A 20,820-nucleotide genomic window follows, 5' to 3' on the forward strand; every position below is an offset into this window, starting at 1 on the left:
CAGAGACCCCCAAATAATATTGGTTTGGCAAACTATTTTGAGCATTTTACTTCCTAGCATATTTGGAAATTATTCTACAACTTGGTGAAGGGTGGTTGTTCTGTCCAGTAAGTTTTGGAACTAAACACTAATCTCAAAGGAAACACTAACTTCCTTCTTCTGGAGGTTTTACTGGGTGAGGACCATTTCGGTGAAAGAATCTCCCTCTGTTTTTCTTCAAACACAAAGCCAGGCTTTCCTCTCTCGCCATACACACCAAGGAATACAAGCAAGGGACAGAGAATAAATCACCTGGGTCCACACTCAGGTGGCACCTTTGGGGGCCACTGTTTGAGGTTGTCTCTAGGTAACCCTCTAACATCCTGGGCTCAGAGCTCAGGGTCAGTTTGGCTGGGGACCCAAAGATGCCAAACTCAGAGTCCTGCCATGAAGGGCCAGGCTGAAAGCTCAAAGGCTTGCAAAGGCTCATTGTGAATAAGGGAAGGTGGGAATCAACCAATTCTGGAGGACATGCTTCCACACTTCAAAAATGTATTCAAATGACAATTCTTAAAAGGAAAATTAAGTACAATGGTGTGGGACAAACTACACACATCTTAGCTGCAGGCCACCTGTGTGAGCCCCCTGATAAAACCCGGGCAAGAGCTTTGCTTGACCTGCCGTTTTAAGCTGCATTCCTGGACTTAACCTTTGGCCAGCCAAGTTTCATGCATCTTCTAGGCCTGTCTGCAGCTCGGAAATGTCCTCTTTTTCTGCTGGATCCATAGTGTCTGTGAGCTACCCTCCTGCCTTCCTGCGTCCAGGTCACATTCTTTCCCAGAGAGACTGCCTTGCTGCTCTTCAGATCTTGACAGGAGCTGGCTCTGTCACCCATGAACTGGGCACAAAGCCGAACGTTGCTTGTTAAGTCTACTCACACTAGCTTTTCCTTTACAACCACCACCACGTACTGCTTTCTTTCAATCTGGCCCTTCATGCAGGAAGTTACCCTAGTCTGCAAACTCGAATGGGTCATCAGAAAAGAGATCACCACAACCTGTGTGAACTGCCACTCTCCTTTCCTTTTCTTCTGTCTTCTAGGGCAGTGTTTCCCAAAGTGTGGTATGCATACCCGCAGGGGTACGGGAAGAGTTTGGTGGGGGTACGCGTTGCACCGGAGTTTGGTGGGGATATGCACTGCACCGTGCTTAGCTGCGCCTAATTCTACGTTCTCATGAGTACGAGGGGTACTCAGCGTTACGAAAATTATAGAAGGGGTACACATATGTCAAAAGTTTGGGAATGGCTGAAGGGGATGGCCTCACAAATCACTGACTGACTAGTAGGTAAAACAGGCAATGCTTTTGTAATTTCCCTGTCATACCTTTCTGTCCATATTTAATCTCCAAAGTCACTAGAGGTTATCAATTGAAGAAGAAGAAATGGAGACATTGTCAACACTTCTTGGATGCAACTCCTTATAGTCACCTAATTAATAGGATTCTTTGCATAAGGGGCTCATATGAGGTGTAAAACTAATGTAAACCCAATTTACAATAGGAAAGCTTTTATATACTGAAAAATATATATTTCCCCCTCTCCTGGTAGATAGGATTTTAGGTGACTATAAGGGGTTGCATCCAAGAAGTATAGACAATATTTCCATTTCTTTCTTCTTAAATTGGAACTTATAACCCACATGTGTCAAACACAAGGCCCGCGGGCCAAATCCAGCCCGCCAGGCCTTGCAATGTGGCCCGCACCGCGCTGTCATCACTGCACTCCGCTGTCAGTTTATGACATTGTCAGTTTATGACTGTTCAGTAAACCATTCGGCCCGCGATTTAGGCTGGATTTTAGATTTTGGCCCCTTCTCTGATTGAGTTCGACACCCCTATTATAACCTCTAGTGACTTTGGAGATTAAATATGGAGCCACTGGATGCAATTACATGCTCAGTGGCACAGAGGTCTAGGATTTGGAAAGTGTTATTCTACTGTGTTTCCCCGAAAATAAGACATCCTCCGAAAATAAGACCTAGCGCAACTTTGGGAGAAAAAATTAATATAAGACACTGTCTTATTTTCGGGGAAACAGGGTACCTTTGCGATGGGATAGTTAGGGCAGTTGAGTCTCTGCTCTTTTGGGCCATAAGAAATATATAAAAGCCAACTTAACAGAGAAAACTCACCAATGTACCGTAGGCGCTTAATAAGGCTCTTTATCATAATGATAAATGCTAGGCAATTATCATATATATCCAATGGAAAGGTTAAAAGAACATTTTTATAGTAAAATAATCACACTTAATAAATATTGAGAAAAATTTAGATTTCCAAAAATAACAAGCTTTTATAGTTTCCAGTTTTACTGTGTTTTTCAAAATGGTTTTTCTTTGGAGGTGTTGACAAAAAAAAAAAAAAAAAAAAAAATTATGGCAATTACTTCAACAACGACCTAAAAAATGTTTTGTTTTTTTTTGTATAAAGTTACATAAATTAGGCAAATTAGAAACCATGGGTTCAAAATAGCCAACATACACATCCTTTGGGGAATAAGTTTAGGGGTGCCCTTGACAGAGAAGTGGTCAAGATAATTTGACATTTTCATTTTCAAATTCCTAGCAGTAATTTATAGATTAGGAGCTGAACACACAGACCGGTAAAGAGTATAAATTTGAACGGCCTCGGAGTTCTGGTTAACTACCGCCTCTGGGCTACTGTGGGACAGCTGCTTGGGGCTGTTCTCTCTAAACCTGAACCCCAGAGAACAGGAGCACTGTCTTCCCCAGGCAAACAGACCCACAGCCTGCTTCCTCCTGCTGCTGGAAGCTGAGGGATCAGGGAAATCCAGAAAACCTGGGGCTACTCACCGAAGGTTTGGGAGCAGGTGACCTGTTTCCGTCTGGGGTTTTGGTTAGCCATTCATTGATGCGGCTGGAAACCCCCACCTTCAGGCCAGCAGTCTCCTGCAAGGAGTCAACCATCCAATAGTAAAGAAAAAGACAAACTTTACCTGGAAAGAAATCTTCAAAGAAACCTCAAATAATGCCATCGCATGTTATTGCACAGAACCATCCCATAATGCCAATTTACGATTGCTTGCTATAATCCATATTTTGAGTAAAATGAACCTGAAACTTGATATTTAAAGAACGTTATTTGGTTTGCTTGCCCCCGCACCTCACCCCACCCCATCCCACCCCAACCCAAGGTTGATGATTCATTTCAAGAACTCAATTTAGAGGAGAGTGGCCAGAGCGAGAGGCACACACTGTGTAGCATCTGTGAGCTTGCTTTTATGGTTGTTGCAAAAGAAAGTAAGAATTACACCTTCTGCGCTGCTTTTATAACGAGCTAATGCGGTCTGCTAAAAACAAAAGGACAAGAAGCCCACTCTCCACCATGAAGACAGAGCTCCGGCACTCACCTTGTTTGGCGTGCCCGATGCGGTGGGGGAGGAAAACACGTTCCCTTTCTCCCACATGCTCTTGATATTGCGAACACCCTCCGCGGGAACAGGCAGATCTGAGGCTGCTGGCTTCGTAGGTTTTGCAGCTTTTGTCCCCTGAAGTGTGTGGATTATTTTTAGGATTGGTGCTAAGTTTTTTTTTTTTTTTTTTAGATTTAATTTAATTTTATTGTTTAAGGTATTACAAGAAGTAGTACGTACATATGTCTCCTCCTTCCCACCTCCCCTCCCTCAGCCCCCCTAACCAGCCCCCAACACTTGTTCTCATCTACCCCCCCCCCCTCCCCACAGTGTCTTGCGTCTATTGGTTGTGCTTATAGGCATGCATACAAGCCTAAGTTTGTTCTTGTCAAGTACTCTCTTCCCTGACAGTATCATTTAAAAGAGTAATTGTCTAAATGCTTTCACCAAAAATGAGAGTCATTTCTGTTGTAAAACTGCATTCTGATGACCTATGTACCAAAAAATCCACCCTGAGATCTAGATCAGATGGTCTTTCAAAAATGAAATATGCTTTTTACCGGGATGCCATTGATTGTTAAAGTGATATTCTACTTCATTGCTTCAACGGATACTTAAGTGCCTACTGTGTGCAGGGCACTGTCTAGGCTCTGGTGTTACAGTGGTACCCAAAACAAGACAGTCTGCTCTGTAAGCTGAAGTGAACTTGCATTTTAATAGGACAGGAAGATAGTAATTGATGATATAAGTATTTATTTCACTTTTCGGTGTGTTACGAAAGATAAATGTAGTGCCATAAAGCATGCCAAAGGAGCACACAATAGGGAAATAATACCGTTTCCCCAAAAATAAGACAGTGTCTTATATTAATTTTTTCTCCCAAAGTTGCGCTAGGTCTTATTTTCAGGGGATGTCTTATCTTTCCATGCGCTAGGTCTTATTTTCAGGAAAACACGGGTAATAATAGAATAGGGAGCAAATAAGTCTACTCTGAGGAAGTGACATTCAAACCCAGATTGATAGAAGAGTTGGAAGTGGCTAGGTAAAAGGAGGCACAAACACCATTCCATGCAGAGGGAACAGCATATGCAAAGGACTAGAGACAGGGACATGATAAAGGATTGAAAGAGTGCGAGGCCACTGCATGGAGAATATATGGGGAGGAGGAAAGAATGGATGTAAGGAAGAAAAGTGTGCATTTGAGATACTTTTCTGCAGTAGTGATGGGCATGCCCAGAATGATGCTATTTCCCCCAGTCCTGCTTTGTGCCCTGTGGCCTGGGTGGTAAAGGTGGTCAGCCATGGTGAGTGGCACCATCACTGGACCATGTAAAGGCTGAAGCTATAGTCTTGGCTTCATCAACCCTATTTACAGCTATAATAACTGTAACCACAGAAAGTAACTATCTGCAATTTTTTCTTTTATTTTAGTGCACATTTAATCTTGTGAAAATCAACTCTTGAGTATTAGGACTTGGTTATTCATTTGATAAATCATTCTGATCTCATTTTTATTCCCTCATAACTTAGTTGATTGTGAATATTTTATACTTATGTTCACTCTGCAGTACAAAGGAGAGGAGAAAATCAAATCAAGTTTATCCAATTCCTTCGTAGCAGATGTTCTGACATAGAAGGTGGCTAAAATCATTGACTTAGTCTGTAATCCTAGAAAAAACTAGGATCACACATTGATTGATGGTACTCTACCTTCTTAGAGCTTTGGTACTTGGAAATATAAATTATTCTAAATGGGGTAGAACCCCTGGGTTAATTTTGTGGGAAAAAGTTGGAATAGACAGAAGCATATAACTATGGTCCTTTAAGCATAAAATACTCAGTTTAAAATTCATGGTGATTAAACTCTAGCTGGCAATCATCTTTATATTAACTTATACTATCACTATTATTGTTTGATCATAAAAGTTTTTATAGGCAAATGAGGATTAACCAAGGTTACATGAGACCTGTTTAACTATATATCAGAACATATTTTACAAGGTATTAATATTAGAAGATATACTTACTAACATATAACTAACATAGTTGAATATCAACAAACCTATTCCTTAAAAGAATAACACCTTCATTAAAGAATACTCAGGCTGAAGGTAGTAAACAATAATTTATTAAAAACCCTTCTATATCTACCTTTATTACTGTTCTTCTCTCTAACTAGTTCAAAGTATAATAAAGCATTATTAATGTTTTAGCCCTAATGTGGTTATTCGACTTGCTTATTGTATGATCATTTACACAATCAGAGCTGATTTCTTTTGGAGCACAACCCTGCGGACATCGCTCACCTCAATGGCACTGGTGTACTGCTCCAGTCTGCTGTCAATCTTGGAGACGACAGCCGTCTGATGAGTTGACTTGACACCACTGTTAAGTAAGTAAACACACACATACGTAAAGATATGAGAGAAAAATCTTTCCGCACATATGATTGGCTGGTGATGCTCCAGTGAACAATCAACCATATTTACCTTTTCTGCACAGACTTATTCAAAAATTCTGCTCGCTCTTCTATCTAGGAATCAAAAAACAACAGTTAATATTTTCAGCTCATAAACGGTGTCCCTGACCCTGGTGAAGGAAAGCACCAAAGACTGCCAAGGAGTTCTAATTAGGGTTCTGTGCGTGGCAGCTCTGCCGGAGAGGAACATGCATAGCAGGTGTTTGATAGTGAGGATTGAGAGATGAAGGTAAGATTGGCAGAGGACGGAGAAAGTGTGTAGAGAAATATGAAGTTCTGGAGGCCAATTGAAGACTAGACAGAAATGGAGTAAAAATGCCTTTGAAATAATTTAAATCAATGGCAAAATAACTGCATTTCAAGACCATAGCAATAATTTATTTTTTTGCCTCCTGGCATAATTAAAAATTTTTTTTTCTACTTATTTCTTTATTAAGGTACAATTGACATGTAACATTATATTAGTTTCAGGTGTATAACACAATGATTCAATATTTGAATATATTGCAAGATGATCATTACAATAAGTCTAGCTAATATCCATCACCTGACAACATTGCTTTTTTCTTTTTGTGATGAGAACTTTTAAGATCTACTTTCTTAGCAGCAATTAAAAAAACAATACATGCTGGTACCCTTTAGGACATGTTTTTATGAGGATAGATGTACCAGGCTCTTTGATTAAGAAAAATTTCCACAATGTTTTGACCATATATTTGGTAAGTAATAGGGTCAAATAAGGAAGATAACCAGGGGGTGGGAACTATTCGCTCAGGGCTTAGCCTGGTTTCCTGATTTGATAGCTGTCAAGCCTATTGCTGAACTTAATTTGCCCTGAAAGTAGAAGATGGGGTGGGGGGGAGTGAGACTGGGGCACAGCTCATCAGTGATGGCTGAGGCCTCCCACAAAGCCCCCATTAGCCCAAATGGGAAACAAGAAAATAAACCCAGAGAAACTGTGATAGATATACACTAGATGGGCAGCTCATTAGTCTTTAGTGTGTGTGTGTGTGTGTGTGTGTGTGTGTGTGTGTATATGTATATGTGTGTGTATATATATATATATATATATATATATATATATATATTTATTTATTTTTAAAGCTAAGAACTTTGTTTTTGCTAAAACTAAAGCTACTAAATTAAACATATTTTACTGAAACGGCACCACTTAAATCCAAATGTTCTTTATAGTCAGCAAATATTGTTGACTCCTTATGATACCCAACTCCAGGCTGGAAATAATCTCTGTCACACATCACCTGTCAGTATTAGCAAACAGTTGTGACCAAGAAAGTGCTATAGGTCTTTTTGAGGGAGAATCCAAGCGAAGCCACCAGGGAATGTTATTATTTAATAGGACTGCCACAGAAGTGAGACCCTCAGAGCCGACAGCATGAGGAGCCAGCATCTAATAAACAACGGATACTCATTTCCCCACTTTATTTCTCTCCTTTGCATATGTTGAAAACAAAGGAAAGTTGTGAAATGGCTGAACAAAGGAGCAAAAAGATAAAGGGAGACAAGGCTTTGGATAATCAAGAACTTAAAGGCTAAAATCAAGTTTCTAAGATATAGTAGCGGTATTATAAGGAGGATTTCTGGGGGAAAAATACCTTGAGAGATGAACCTTTGGGAGTGAAACATTTGAATGGTTTCTTGTCTTCTGCTAAGCCATCTTCTGGCATCTTCTGCCGTTTCTCAGCAGCTTCTGCCCTTCGCCTTTCAATCTCCTCCTTTAGCCTCCTCTTCTCTTCCTTCAGAGGGAAGGAACAAGTAACAAGGACATCAACACCAGGTTCAAGGCCAGGGGAATGGGTGCTGTAGAAGAAAGGGCACAGGTCCCAGAGAGAAAAGACCCAGGTTCTAGAGTGAATGCACTGGGTCCTCAAGGATGGTCACTAGAGGTTAAGCCTTGTTCTGCCACTTCCCAACTGCAACCTTGACCACATTGCTTATCTGCTCTGTGCCTCAGTCTTTTCATCTGTAAAATGGGAATAATAATAATGGAACCCACTGAACAGGGCTTTAAGGAGCCCATGTAAAATGCTTAGACTAGTGCTCAGTATGGTGATCATCATCATCATCATCATCATCATCCTATCAAGTCATTTAGCATTGACCTTCATTTCTGAATTATGTGAAATTCATATAGATATCTTCTTAGTTCCTAGGAGAGTGTGAAGACAAGTGAGACAGACAACTTACGTGCAAAGTTATATAAATCTATGGTACCGCATTTGTCAAATTGTACAAGAGATGATTTTATGGTTTGCCCACTTCAACAGAGTAGGTTATTTTAGATGGTTTGACAAACCTGAAATGAGGCAGGCAGTTGCACCATAGCAGTGAAATCACAGATATCCACAACTTGTCTCATTACCCCTCTGTGCCTTCATTCCTGGCCTAAAATACTGTCTCCTGCTTCTCTCTCAGGCAACAACTCCAGGTCTCTGATTTAGTCGCACATCCTCTATGAACGATTTTGAGAGATGTATGTTGTGTTTTGTAAATTTCAAACTGTGAGATCTGTATCACTGGATATTCTCAAGAAGAGAATTTATGTCCACCTGTCAGAGGATGTTGCAGAAGGATCCTGTGTGTTATAAACGATATGACTGCGTCTCCCCAAAATTCATAGGTTGTAATCCTAACCTGCAGTGTGACAACATTGACAGGGGATTAGGTCTTGAGGGTGAAGCGCTCCTGAGTGGGATTAGTGCCTTAAAAAAAGACCCCAGGAGCTCCCTGGCTCCTTCCACCATGTAAGGACACAGGGAGAAAACGGCCGCCTATGACCCAGAAGCTCCCCCCTCACCAGGCACAGAGTCTGCAGGCCTTGTTCTTGGACTTCTCAGTCTCCAGAACTGTGAGAAATAATTCCTGTTGCTTTCAAGCCTCGCAGTCTACGTTTTATTGGCAGGAGGTGAGATAAAACAATTTCCAATTCAATCCAATCCTAAGAATTCATTCTGCCTTCTTTGGTGATCTCTGCTAACTAATAACAGTAACAATGATTATAACTGCCATTACCTCAGTGCCTATGATGTACCAGGCACTGTGAATACAATGGTCTATTTGATCATCACCACACCCTGGAAATAGGTGTTTCACGGATAAGGAAGAGAAGTCCCAGAGTCTTCCAGTAACTTTTCCAAGGTCCCAGCTCGCAAGCGGCTGTCAGGATACAAGCCCAGGTATGTTTGGTTCTAAAACGCCCTTTCATCCCCATTACTTCCTAACCAGAGATCACTGGCGCATAGACAGCTGGACTTGGAGGAGATTTTGGGACCATTTATCCAAACGTTCCACACAGTTTAGGGAATATTTACATAGGATCCAAATCAGCAAGAAATGAAGTCTTTCTGCACCTTTTGAATGATGGGAGATCAGTGTTTCCCAAGAATGGTGAGAAGACTTCCAGGCTAATTGGGAGAAGCTGGGTCCCAATACTGATCCCACCACGGGTTAGTCAAGGAACTTCACACAAGTCATTCAAACCATTTCCACTGTAACTAGCTAATCATTAATATTAATAACAGGAAAGGAGCAGAGGGAGGCCGGGCATTATGAGCGTGGCCATCATGCTCCACAGTGAACCACTGGTCTATTCCCTGCAGATCACTGGGGGACAAAAGAGAAGGAGGAAGCATGTGCAGTCAAGTCAGGTTGCTGCAGGGAAGGTGCTTGTCTGGATTCTAACCTGGAGACAAAGAGAATTGGCTAAAGGGCTGGAGCCACTTTAAGTGTGAAATCTTAGAAGGTTAAAACCCTGAGACAAAGGGATTCTCTTTTTGTTTGTTTGTTTCTCTTGCTTTGCTCCTTCTTGCTTGCACTCACCCATGTTCCCTCCATATTCATGTGACCCTAGAAGCCACATGCATGGCCCACAAACATGCGAACCCCACATGCAATGGACTGCAGCTGGGAACTCAAGCTGAGCTAGCCTCATGCCGGTCTGGACTGTGCAAATAGGGGACAGAAACTCTGGACACCGGTTCAGTCCTCGCTCTGCTGAGGATGAGACGGGACCTTTTCCTTGGCGGATGGAGGGAGATGGGCCTTGGAAACTCAGGGGTTTAATTCCACAGAAAGAAAACTTTCCACGATACCTCATCCTCCCAGGGGGGCTCCGGAAATTCTTATTCCAGTAGCACCCCAACAGCACCCCACCGATAACCAAACTATTGGATTTCCATTTCTTTGCTCATAAAATGAGAATAATAATGTAGCTCAGGATGAAAGAAAAGTATGCATCTTGTAAAAAGTAGCAGTGTAAGTTGTGGGTGGTTAAGCACTTTTTCAGTTTTCAAAATAGCCTTTTGGTAACTTTATTTGTTGCTTTCAGTCCTGTCTTAAAATATGGAACAAATTCATGGGCTCTAATTATTGAGTTCCTGCTACAAGCCTGGCACTGGGTTTGTGTCCTGGGTACACAGCGATGAACAGAGCACAAAGTGTCCCCTGACTGTGAAAATTTAGACTCTTCCACTAAAAAAGCCCAAAACCTATTTTTAAAAACCCTCTCTACAAAAATTCTTCAAATGTCCAAAAAAAAAAAAAAAAAAAAAAAAAAAAAACCCAACAAAAAACACACAACAACAACAACAAAAAAAAACAATAAACAACTGAAACCGGTTTGGCTCAGTGGATAGAGCATCAGCCTGCAGACTGAAGGGTCCCGGGTTCGATTCCGGTCAAGGGCACATACTCTGGTTGCGGGCACATCCCCCGTGGGGGGTGTGCAGGAGGCAGCTGATGGATGTTTCTCTCTCATCGATGTTTCTAGCTCTCTCTCTCTCTCTCCATTCCTCTCTGTAAAAAAATCAATAAAGTATATTAAAACAAACAAACAAACAAACAAAAAACACACCAAAAAACCCATCATGTGACTCTTGATTCTCCTGCTCTGCTCTCTACTGTTCTTTATGGAGGGACCATATAAGGTAATGGATTAAGACAAGTGGGGCCTTGGGAAAATTACAAAACAAACAAAAAACTCTTCTCCGTGCCTCAATTTCCTCATCTGTAAATCAGGGACAAGACTACCTGTTCTTATGAGAATTGGATAAATGAAGATGTATAAAGGTTTTGGGAACCGTGCTTAGCACACAGTTAAGTTTATTTATCCTTAAAATGTGTTCCTGGAGTCCATGCTCAAAAGAGCAGCAGCTTTTCACCTGGGAAGACATTATCCTCTAGGCCAGAAGGGTCACCAGAGATAGGTGCTCAGGGGTTTGAGTAAGTCGGGGTGCTGATGGCTGGGCGGGCGGCGCCCTCCTTACCTCCTCTCTGACTTTCCGCTCTGCTTCCTCCTGCTTCTTCCTCTGCTCTTCCTCCTCCAGGACCTTCCTTCGCTCCTCCCTCTTCTTCTTCAGCTCCTCCAGCTCCTGGGCTGCCTCTTGTTGCTTCTGTTTGAGCTTCTCGAACTCTTCGCTCTCAGTCTCCCCACGACGGCGGCGCAGCTCCTCCAGGCGCTTGCCAGCTTCCACTTGGGGAGCCCCTTCCGCCTCCTTGGCCTCACTGACCCTCCCTCCAGAGCGGCTGGTGTGGGGAGAGAAAGGGATGAGAAGAGTTTGACACATGTCCGCCTGCAGCCTTTCCCGGAGGGAGGGGATGTGATCTGCAGGTTCGGCCTCCCACACAGAAATCTCCACTGCCTGTCACTGGGCAATAGATCCTCACACCAACCCAACGGGCAGGCTGGGACCCAGCTGGCATCTCCAGGTCTGAATCTGAGTCCCCGCTCTGCCACTTACCCTGGGTTTCCTCAGCTATACCACAGGGGCAAATGGGATTGTAAAATGGTACGACCACTATGAAAAACAGTACGGAGGTTCCTCAGAACATTAAAAACAGAACTCCCATATGATCCCACAATTAAGGAAAACACAGATTCCAAACCATATCTACACCCCCATGTTCACTGCAGCATAAGTTACAACAGCCGAGATATGGAAACAACCGAAGTGTTCACTGATGGGTGAACGGGTAAAAAAAAAAAAAAAAAAGGTACATATTTACAGTGGAATATTATTTAGCCATAAAAAATAAAAAACTTATTTAAATATTAATTAACAAGTAAAGAGGGCATTCTTAACTAGATCTGAACATAGTTAGCCTGTGTCCAACATTGTTATCTGAGTAACAGATGAATTATACCGTCTAGCACCATTTATTCCATGTGGAGAATGGCACAGTGTTTCTACGGTAGCTATGGAACAAGAGGAAGAATAAAACAGAAAATAGTTAAGATCACACAATTACTAATATTGATCTTATGTGCAGATCAGATGCTTTTAAAACACTGAGGTTCTGAATATACTATTCCCTTTAGAACAATGCTTTTCAAGCTGTAGGTCAGAAAATCAATTCAGTGGACTGTAACCAGCATTAAAAAAAAAAAAATGAACTAGGAAACATCAGAGTGCATTGCAGACAGCAAAGCAAATGACCATTTCTTGACTTGCTGGTTTCAGTTACGGAGGTAGGCATTACTGGGTTATGATGTAAAAATTATTTTTTAGTAAGAGTTGAGGTTAAAAATTTTATTCTAGCCCTGGCTGGTGTGGCTCAGTTGGTTGGGCAGCGTCCCATATATAGGAAAGGTCTATGGTTTGCTACCTTGTAAGGGCACATGCCGATTGCTGACTCAATCCCTAGTGGGGGATGTGCGGGAGGCAGCCAATCGATATTTCACTCTTACATTGATGTTTCTCCTTTTCTCTCACTCTTCCTTCTTCTCTCTCTAAAATTCAATTTTAAAAAATCTTATTCTAGGCACTTGAAGGTTAAAAGTGAATTCTTTTATTTTAAACTCAATCCAAGTTAGACGGCCCCTTAAAACTTGATGTTCCTCTTTCAGGTCTTCTAAGTTTACAGACTTGTGACCTGAGAGAGGAAATCTGTTCTCTCAGTTAATTTAAGGTCTTTCCAGCTTCAGAGACATTTACTCTCTCGTGTTCATCATGTTAGTACCGTAGTGTTCAGTTGGATGAGCAAAACACATGCCTCGCAGAAACTTCTCTAGATTCCACTAGATGTCGCTCAGTGTTCATTTTGGACATTCAGAATGCCACCATTAGGGACTGGTTAAATACATCATAATCCTTCCATCTGGTGGAACAGGCTAACATCATTCGCTGTAGACTTATGTTCATTGGTACAGAAGGCTAGCTAAGGTGCATTGCTATGCATAATGCAAGAATCAATTTAAAATGTAGATTTATAATTAAACCCACACATATACATGCTGCCTATATATGAGTTTCTACAATATTTTGAATATATATAAATAAAAAAATATGTAAAAATATTACTAATGTTAACTTTGGGTGGTGGGTACTTATTTTTATACTTCTATTTTCTGAATGTTTTATAATAGATACAATTTTTCTGACAATCAGAAAAAAACTTTAATTCCCCCCCCCAAAAAAAACAAAAAGAAAGCAAAACAAACTCTTGTTCTGTAGTATCTATAAAACGTTGGTATAATCTAGCTCCATAAACATGTTCCTTGAATTGAGATTTTTATGTCATCTCTTAGAGAACATGATCTAGTTATAAGAAAACAGAAATTAAAGGAGACAGTAATTAAATCAAACACAAGGAATTATGCTCAAAACAGGAATAAGAGTTTTGTCCATATAACCTCTGCTCAGATGTGCTGCCATGCCCTCAGCATTAGGGTGTCATGAAAAATACGAAAATTTCTTCTAGAATGCTCTCTCTCCTATCCTTGGCTTCTTTGGATTTTAAGTGAAGAATATCAGACCTTTCACCATTAAGAACACAGCTGTGTCCTGGCGGGTGTGGCTCAGTGGTAGAGCATCGGACTGCACACTGAAAGGGTTGTAAGTTTGATTCCCGGTCAAGGGCATGTACCCAGGTGGCAGATTTACTCCCCAGCCTGTTGGAGGCAACCACATAGATGTTTTTCTCTCTCTCTTTCCCCCTCCCTCCCTTCCACTCTCTCTAAAAATCAATGGAAAAAATATCCTCGGGTGAGGATTAACAAAAAGAAATAAATACATTTTCAAAAAACACACAGCTTGTTTTCAGTGAGTCTGGTAGACACGATGCCAATCTAAACAGAGGCTCTTCCTCCCCAGCTCCTCACTTCATGGAGCAAAACCAGGCATTTCCGTGTCTATCATCACCGATTTCTACTGAAACTAAAACTAACACACGTTGGCAGCTAAACAAAAACTTTCTGTTTCTGTCATTTTTGTCTGCCCGAAGATGAAAATTAAAGAGTCACATGTAAGGGTCCTAAGTTAGAACGCAACCCGTTGGCATCCCTGCTGACTTTTCTCTCGGTGGAATTACCCAACTCCCTGGATTGCCACACAACGGAGATGTTAATTATTAATTTGAATTTGGCTAAAGCTGGTTGGCAAGCTTGCTAATTGTTAACCAAACTTTCTACTGACAGATTTTTTTTTTTTACAGCATTATTTCTCTTAGCAACAACAACAACAAAAAATGTATTCATACCCATAAAACAGATTTTAAACTCCCCAACAGCAAAACACTATCACTGTTAGGATTGCCAACAGTGATTGCATTGACCACGTCTCATGAACTTGACACTGTTCTAGGGCTTTTAAAACATTAACCTGCTGACACTTCAGCAAGCTCTTCGCTCGGCTTACCTGCCTGAATCCACTCGCTTTCTAGATTTTCCATTAAGTTCCTGACAAACTCTTAATTTTTTTTATATCTATTTTCCTGTCAATTTAGGCTTTCTATTGGTGAAATGTGATGCGGTTTCTGCTCAAAGTTTTATTAGAAAAACTGTGTGGGGGTGATTATGTTGAGCCCTGTTAGTCTCTTAGAGGGGCTGGACACATCCGTCCTCAGTAGCTGCGCTTGCTTCTGTATGTGACAAAGGCTTCACTGTGAGGCCCATGTCTGACTTCTGTACAACTTGGGGACTGCTCGGGGACTTCCTTATTTGAAGTGTTCAAATACAGGATCTACAGGCAAGGCTGCGTGGGAATCCACGTTATAGGGACCCAGACTCTTCCAGAACATGGGGCACAATAGGAATGGGGGCAGAGGTAGGAATGGTGCCCAGAGAATTGTTCATAGAGGGCATCTGCAACATGAGTCCTTCTACAAAATTGGCTTGGAACTCTTAAGTGCTCATTTACTTGTCCTAAAACCAATTGCCCAGATTTTCAACATAATGGGATGAGGAGGAGGAGAAGCTGAAGTTATACAAGAGCGGTTATCAAAGGGTACAAAATGGAATATTAGTTGGATGTCTTCTTCCTCCCTCTCAGAGGTTCCCAATACAAACTAACACCAAGTGCTTTCCAAGTCCTGTGGCAAAGAGAAATGATTAACTCAGTTTTACCCAGTGGTCGGCAAACTCATTAGTCAACAGAGCCAAATATCAACAGTACAACGACTGAAATTTCTTTTGAGAGCAAAAGTTTTTAAACTTAAACTTCTTTTAACGCCACTTCTTCAAAATAGACTCACCCAGGCCGTGGTATTTTGTGGAAGAGCCACACTCAAGGGGCCAAAGAGCTGCATGTGGCTCACAAGCTGCAGTTTGCCGACCACGGGTTTAACCAAATGTTTCCCAAATATTTGGCCACAGAATAATCCTAGTTTTATGCATTATTTATTGACAACCTTTAGAAAATACAATTTTGAAAGTGGTACTGAGAAGGTCTCATCAAGTTGCCTGGACCACATAGAGAATGAATCAAAGATATTAACTCCAGGCATACTGCTTTCTACTACACTGATCTTACATGAGCATATTAGGCCAGGGACAAAAGCTTGGATGCCAGGCCTAATCTACGTTGCTAAATTATGGGAAAAGTGGATTACACTCTGCCTGAGCAATGACCGTGGCCTTCTGTTAGTGACTGATAGCCTGGCCTGCTGACTGAGTATCCCTGAGACAATGGCCAATGACCTCACAACAAAAGCATGTTGCCTGCTCAGCACTCCCTGTCCCGAGGCACAGGAGAGGAGGCTGATTTGTTTTTCACATGTGAACACAGTCACTGTTAGTCGCCACGTCTCACCTGAAGGTATTCTCGGTGTGCTTAAGCTTGTGGGTCATGAATTCTCCATTCTGCGACTTCACTTCTGTAAATCCCTTCTTTCCATCCAAGAAGCTCTTCACGTCTTCTCTGGGCTCTTTGTCTTTTTTAATCTTCTCGTCTTTGATCTAACCAACAGTACACATCAGGAAGAAACATAACAATAAAAATCATATTAGGTTTTGGTTGGTATCACCAAATAAGACCCCAAATTGTTAGGAAGCCAGAAACCTCAGAAGTAAAACAAACCACCGTAGAACAATGTGGCAGAGATGGGGTCAGAGGAAATTCTTGGAGCATGAGCTATGGTTCTCCAGCCTCTGAGCAAAGACCTTGACCACAGTTTTAGGAGGTCAAGATCATTCCTGATTTCACTGGGGACTTTATTTTAGAATTCATTGGAGGTGTTACCATTAAAAACTATTACATTCTTGAAACTCCATCCACATGAGTGGTTGCTTGCAGTTCCCAGTAGAAAGAATGACTATTGGGGTGGCCTTGATGGGAAATGTCAGGTTGCTTGGACAGGTTTCTTCTTGGATAAAGAACACAAGTGAGTTGAGAAGGAAAGAGAAAACCTGACAGGTTAACCAGATCTGCCAGGCCAGTTTTACTAATATCAGAGGAGGAGACCCTAGTATCCTAATAAAAAAATTAACTAGGGCCTTGGCTGGATTGGCTCAGTGGATAGAGCCTCGGCCTGCGGACTGAAGGGTCCTGGTTCAATTCCGGTTAAGGGCACATGACTGGGTTGCGGGCTTGTACCCCAATAGGGGATGTGCAGGAGGCAGTCAATCAATGATTCTCTTTCTTCCTCTCTAAAATCAATAAAAATATATTTTTAAAAAAGTAACTAGGATCTTCAGGACAGAGGACACAATAACCTGCCTTCAAGGGGATGACTCAGAGGTCTATGGGACCATGTTAGTAGTCAGTCATCCAAAACACTAAGTTAGAATGTAATGGGAACAATTCCAGGGTTTACCTTGACTTCTAGAGTAGGCAATAATCTAGTCTCCAGAAGTGGTTTTGTGATTCTTGTGGGTCACAAAATGTCATACATGAAGGACAGGTGTTAACTGTAACATTTTATGGGTTTCACGTTACAAGTTCCTCATGGTAAATAAGAGATTATTTCAAAGTAGACTGAATTTACATAGCTTTTTTGGGGGAGGGGTAAAGGAGTACAAATTACTTTACCTACATTATCTCACCCATCCTTAAAAGATGAGTGTAAAAACAGGGGAGGTTCCATGCTGCGCTTTCCAAGACAAACAGAGAGAACACTAGAGTTTTAAAGAAGCCTACGGAGCAAGGGTGGGGAGAAATGCTTAAGATCTGAGATGTTGCCTAGATGGTCTCCCCTTCCCTGAGAACTCACTTCTGTCCAGTTAGTCTTCAGATACTCTCTGAACACTTAGTATTAAAGTGCATGTTTTACTAAGGAGAGCACTCTTTAAAAATAATCTTTACTGATGAGCCTTCCATAGTCCTTCCCCTGATCTCCTTCTTTGGGTATTAGTTGGTTAAATTACTATGGATGGGCTATTCTGTAGCAATTTAATGGGCAACTATCATGTGGTCCCACTTGGTTAAAACTTTAACCTTGCTCCCAGGGGTATTCAGCTGGGAGATGAAGGGAGCTATTGTCTTGCCATTCTCTCTGAGAGCTTTGTCTGGAAGTCAGGAAACCTGAATGTTGGCTCCAGTGCTATTGACAAACTAGCCGTGTTCCTTTGATTAAGTCGCCTAACTTCTCTGAGATGTTGACTCCACACACACAAAAAGTGGAGGTTAGGCTAGATGATCCCTTCCCAATCCTTCATTCTTTCATTTCCCTCTTATCCTCTCATTTGTCCTGAGGGGTTACAGAGAAGAGAAGGAAACTCCTGACTTGTTCTACCACTCCTTGCCCAATCCTAAATCAGACCTCATGGACAGGCAGAAGCCAGCAGGGTCTCTTCTTGTCTTAGTCTACCATTGTTGGATACAGCCCCGGAAACCATGGACTGAATTACATATCTTGGCTAAGAAGTATCTGGGGATATAAATTTGGGGACGAAGGGGTCCCATTTTAGAAAACGCATGAAACAAATTCAGAGTCAAACCTCATGTTTTGTGAAATGTAATAGATGAAATACCCTTGAACTAACGTTTCCCATTTTGGAGTCAGAGACATTTCCATTCTTCCTAACTACATGATCTAATTTACTGACCAAAAATGTATGTAAAATAGATTTGTAAAACAATACATGTTTCCTTCAAGCTCTGCCTTTATTGGCAAAGGCTACGGTAGATGTGATGTGTATATTCTCCTTGGAAGACTTCCTTGGGAAAATTCCCAGTGAAAGCATGATAATTTGAGTTTGCAAATTATTTTATCTTTTTGGGAATTGAATAAGTATAGCAATTCCACAATGCCTTTATATTTTACTTTAAGGAGCACAACGGATTGGGTTCGATAGCAGATTTAACCCAAGCCCATGGGATTCTGAGTCATTTGGGAAAAGCATCAGATCTAGGTCAGAATGTTACCATTCAGGAAATCTGTGCTGATGGATTAATGGGTAGCCAAGTATCCTGAAAATGTTAATGTGCTTCATGGGCAGATAACATTAGCAAATGGAAGGCTGGCCAAATATGATCATTTGGCTAAAACTGGATATTTGGGACATCCAATGGGATAATATATGGGGTGTGTGTGGGGCGGGAATTCCAGCGACATGAACACATGCCAGAGACCTTCAAAATGTCAAGTGCGCAGGCCATAAAGGACTGCTATGTCAGTCTTTGTAGTTTATTGTTTTGCATTATTTGACTCCAGAAGAGTGATAAGAACAGGTACAATTTACTGTTCTTTTCAGATTAGGTTTTAATGCACGTTGGTTAGACTCAGAAGCCTCAGTTCCTTCTTTGGGTCCCAGTATATAACTCAAGACTGTCTTCGCTACTGAAAGTCTGGACCAGGGACAACACAGACCTCACTAGAAGCTCAGACTCTACCCAGAGCCCGCCAGTCAGGCCCTGCGTTCCCTAAGGGCTCCTGGTAATGCGCATGCACACCAGCCTTGGGGAGATTTGGACTACATGCATGAATGTCAGTTTTTACACAGTAGGAACAACTCCCCCAGAAGCTGTTTTTCTGTTAGAGGTGGGAGAAGGCTGTATGTGTGTGGGGGGAGTGGTCGGAGGTAAAGAGAAAGTGGGAGAGCTTTAGGGTGAAGAACTAAAAAAGAGACGTTTTATGGTTGGAGAGGAGAGCAAAAAGCTACATTAAATTTCAAGGTTGGTGATCATTTGCCATCCATTGGCACAAGCAATCCAATGTTTTCTACACTTAAAAAAAAAAGAGTTCAACCATAGGGGAGAAAGAAGGTGCTCTGTAAGGTGTTGGAGCAACTTCTGGACATGTTTTCTCTAAAAGGCTTACATGATGTTTGTGTTTATTGTGGTTGACCGATCCTGCATTGCTCCTTGAAAGAAAAGGCTTCTTAATTTTTTAAATTTTTTTTAACAAAAAGGAAATTAAAAAAAAGGCGAAGGGTGTTTAAAATGGCTAAATCCCATAAAACAGGATATAAAGTCATTTATATACAGCAACCACACAGCTAGCTGGAGAGGGGAAAACCTAGTTATTCAACTAGTAACTTATGTAGGCAATGTTAAAATAGGAATGGCAGATTAACAAAATTTTTTTTTTAATCCTGTGCAGAGGCCTTATATATATAAAAAAGGGGGGGTTCTGGGTCAGTAGAATGTGCTGTAGAGCACACTGGGAAAGAGGCAGCTCTGAAGTCATTGGACCCGGGACAGTGTTGCATGGGGGCCTTGTCTGGAAGAGGCAAAGGGAGGATCTGGATGGCTGTGCGAGTGCTTCCCGGCTCCCACAGGGCACACAGACCAGGATGCTCAGATCCCTGAACGCCCACCAGAGACTAATGAAATGAGTTAAATTTAGAGCACAGAGTCCAAACGTGCTTTTCCAGCTCCCTATCCCCAACATAAACTTAATCACTGAGCTATGGTTTCATGCCCTCTCCTTCCTGTAGAGATTTCCTCACCAAACGCTAGCTCTAGAGAAGAACCCTGTGGGATATTTCTGCTGGAGTTTAGTTCTGAGGTAACTTTCATTTTTTTTTTTTTTTTTGTAGCGTTCTTCTGTTACAAAATGAGAACACTGTTTTCCCACATGTTCAACCATTTCCTTAGCTGCCTCATTGGGGCCAAATTCAGTTTTCCAGTTATCAGCATTGACGCTTTCTCCTTCCTCTACATGGACAGAGTTCACACTCGGCGTTCACTCCCAAACCACCATGCATTCTTTTAGAAGCAAGGAGGAACAGGCATCTTAAACAAAATAAATATCACAGGAACTAGGGATTTTTACATGCATTTTAGGAAAAAAACGCTTAAAAAACAATCACCCCCTATTAAATCTGGTTATCTTTTCCAATTATGGATTTCTCCCCCTCTGTTTCTTAACATATGCCACAATGGGTAGAGAAATGTAGCAAGACCCCATTTGAGTTGGCGCCAATGGCTTCAGGTCAGCTCAGCCGGTGTGGCTCAGTGGTTGAGCGATGACCCAGGAGCTAAGAGGTTGCCAGTTCAATTCCCGGTCAGGGCACATGCCCAAGTTTCGGGCTTGATCCCTAGAGGGGGCCGTGCAGAAGAGAGCTGATCAATGATGTTCCTCTCTCATTGGTGTTTCTATCTCTCTATCCCTCTCCCTTCCTCTCTCTCTCTCTCTAACAAAAAACAAACAAAAAAAATCAATAAAAACATATTTAAAAAAAATAGCTACAAATCAGTCCACGAGCAAAGTGCTTAAACTCTTTCAATTTTGATAATTTAGTTTTACCATGC

The 20,820-nt window shown here is 41.6% G+C and overlaps 1 protein-coding gene across 7 annotated transcripts in view; it reads right to left on the reverse strand.

The window, feature by feature from the left end:
- The window catches only part of CALD1 (caldesmon 1), a 185,642-nt gene that overhangs the window by 6,064 nt on the left and 158,758 nt on the right, over positions 1 to 20,820 (reverse strand). For all 7 annotated transcript variants that reach the window (XM_084896595.1, XM_084896596.1, XM_084896598.1 and 4 more), the window contains 7 exons: positions 15,937 to 16,082; positions 11,176 to 11,434; positions 7,507 to 7,647; positions 5,901 to 5,944; positions 5,718 to 5,796; positions 3,409 to 3,546; positions 2,852 to 2,947 (listed from right to left, as the gene is read on the reverse strand). In XM_084896595.1, the coding sequence (XP_084752721.1) occupies positions 2,852 to 2,947; positions 3,409 to 3,546; positions 5,718 to 5,796; positions 5,901 to 5,944; positions 7,507 to 7,647; positions 11,176 to 11,434; positions 15,937 to 16,082 (903 nt within the window). The remainder of the gene's footprint in view (positions 1 to 2,851; positions 2,948 to 3,408; positions 3,547 to 5,717; positions 5,797 to 5,900; positions 5,945 to 7,506; positions 7,648 to 11,175; positions 11,435 to 15,936; positions 16,083 to 20,820) is intronic.

This window comes from Pipistrellus hanaki (assembly GCF_964339955.1).
Source record: "Pipistrellus hanaki genome assembly, chromosome: 10".
Taxonomy (NCBI): domain Eukaryota; kingdom Metazoa; phylum Chordata; class Mammalia; order Chiroptera; family Vespertilionidae; genus Pipistrellus; species Pipistrellus hanaki.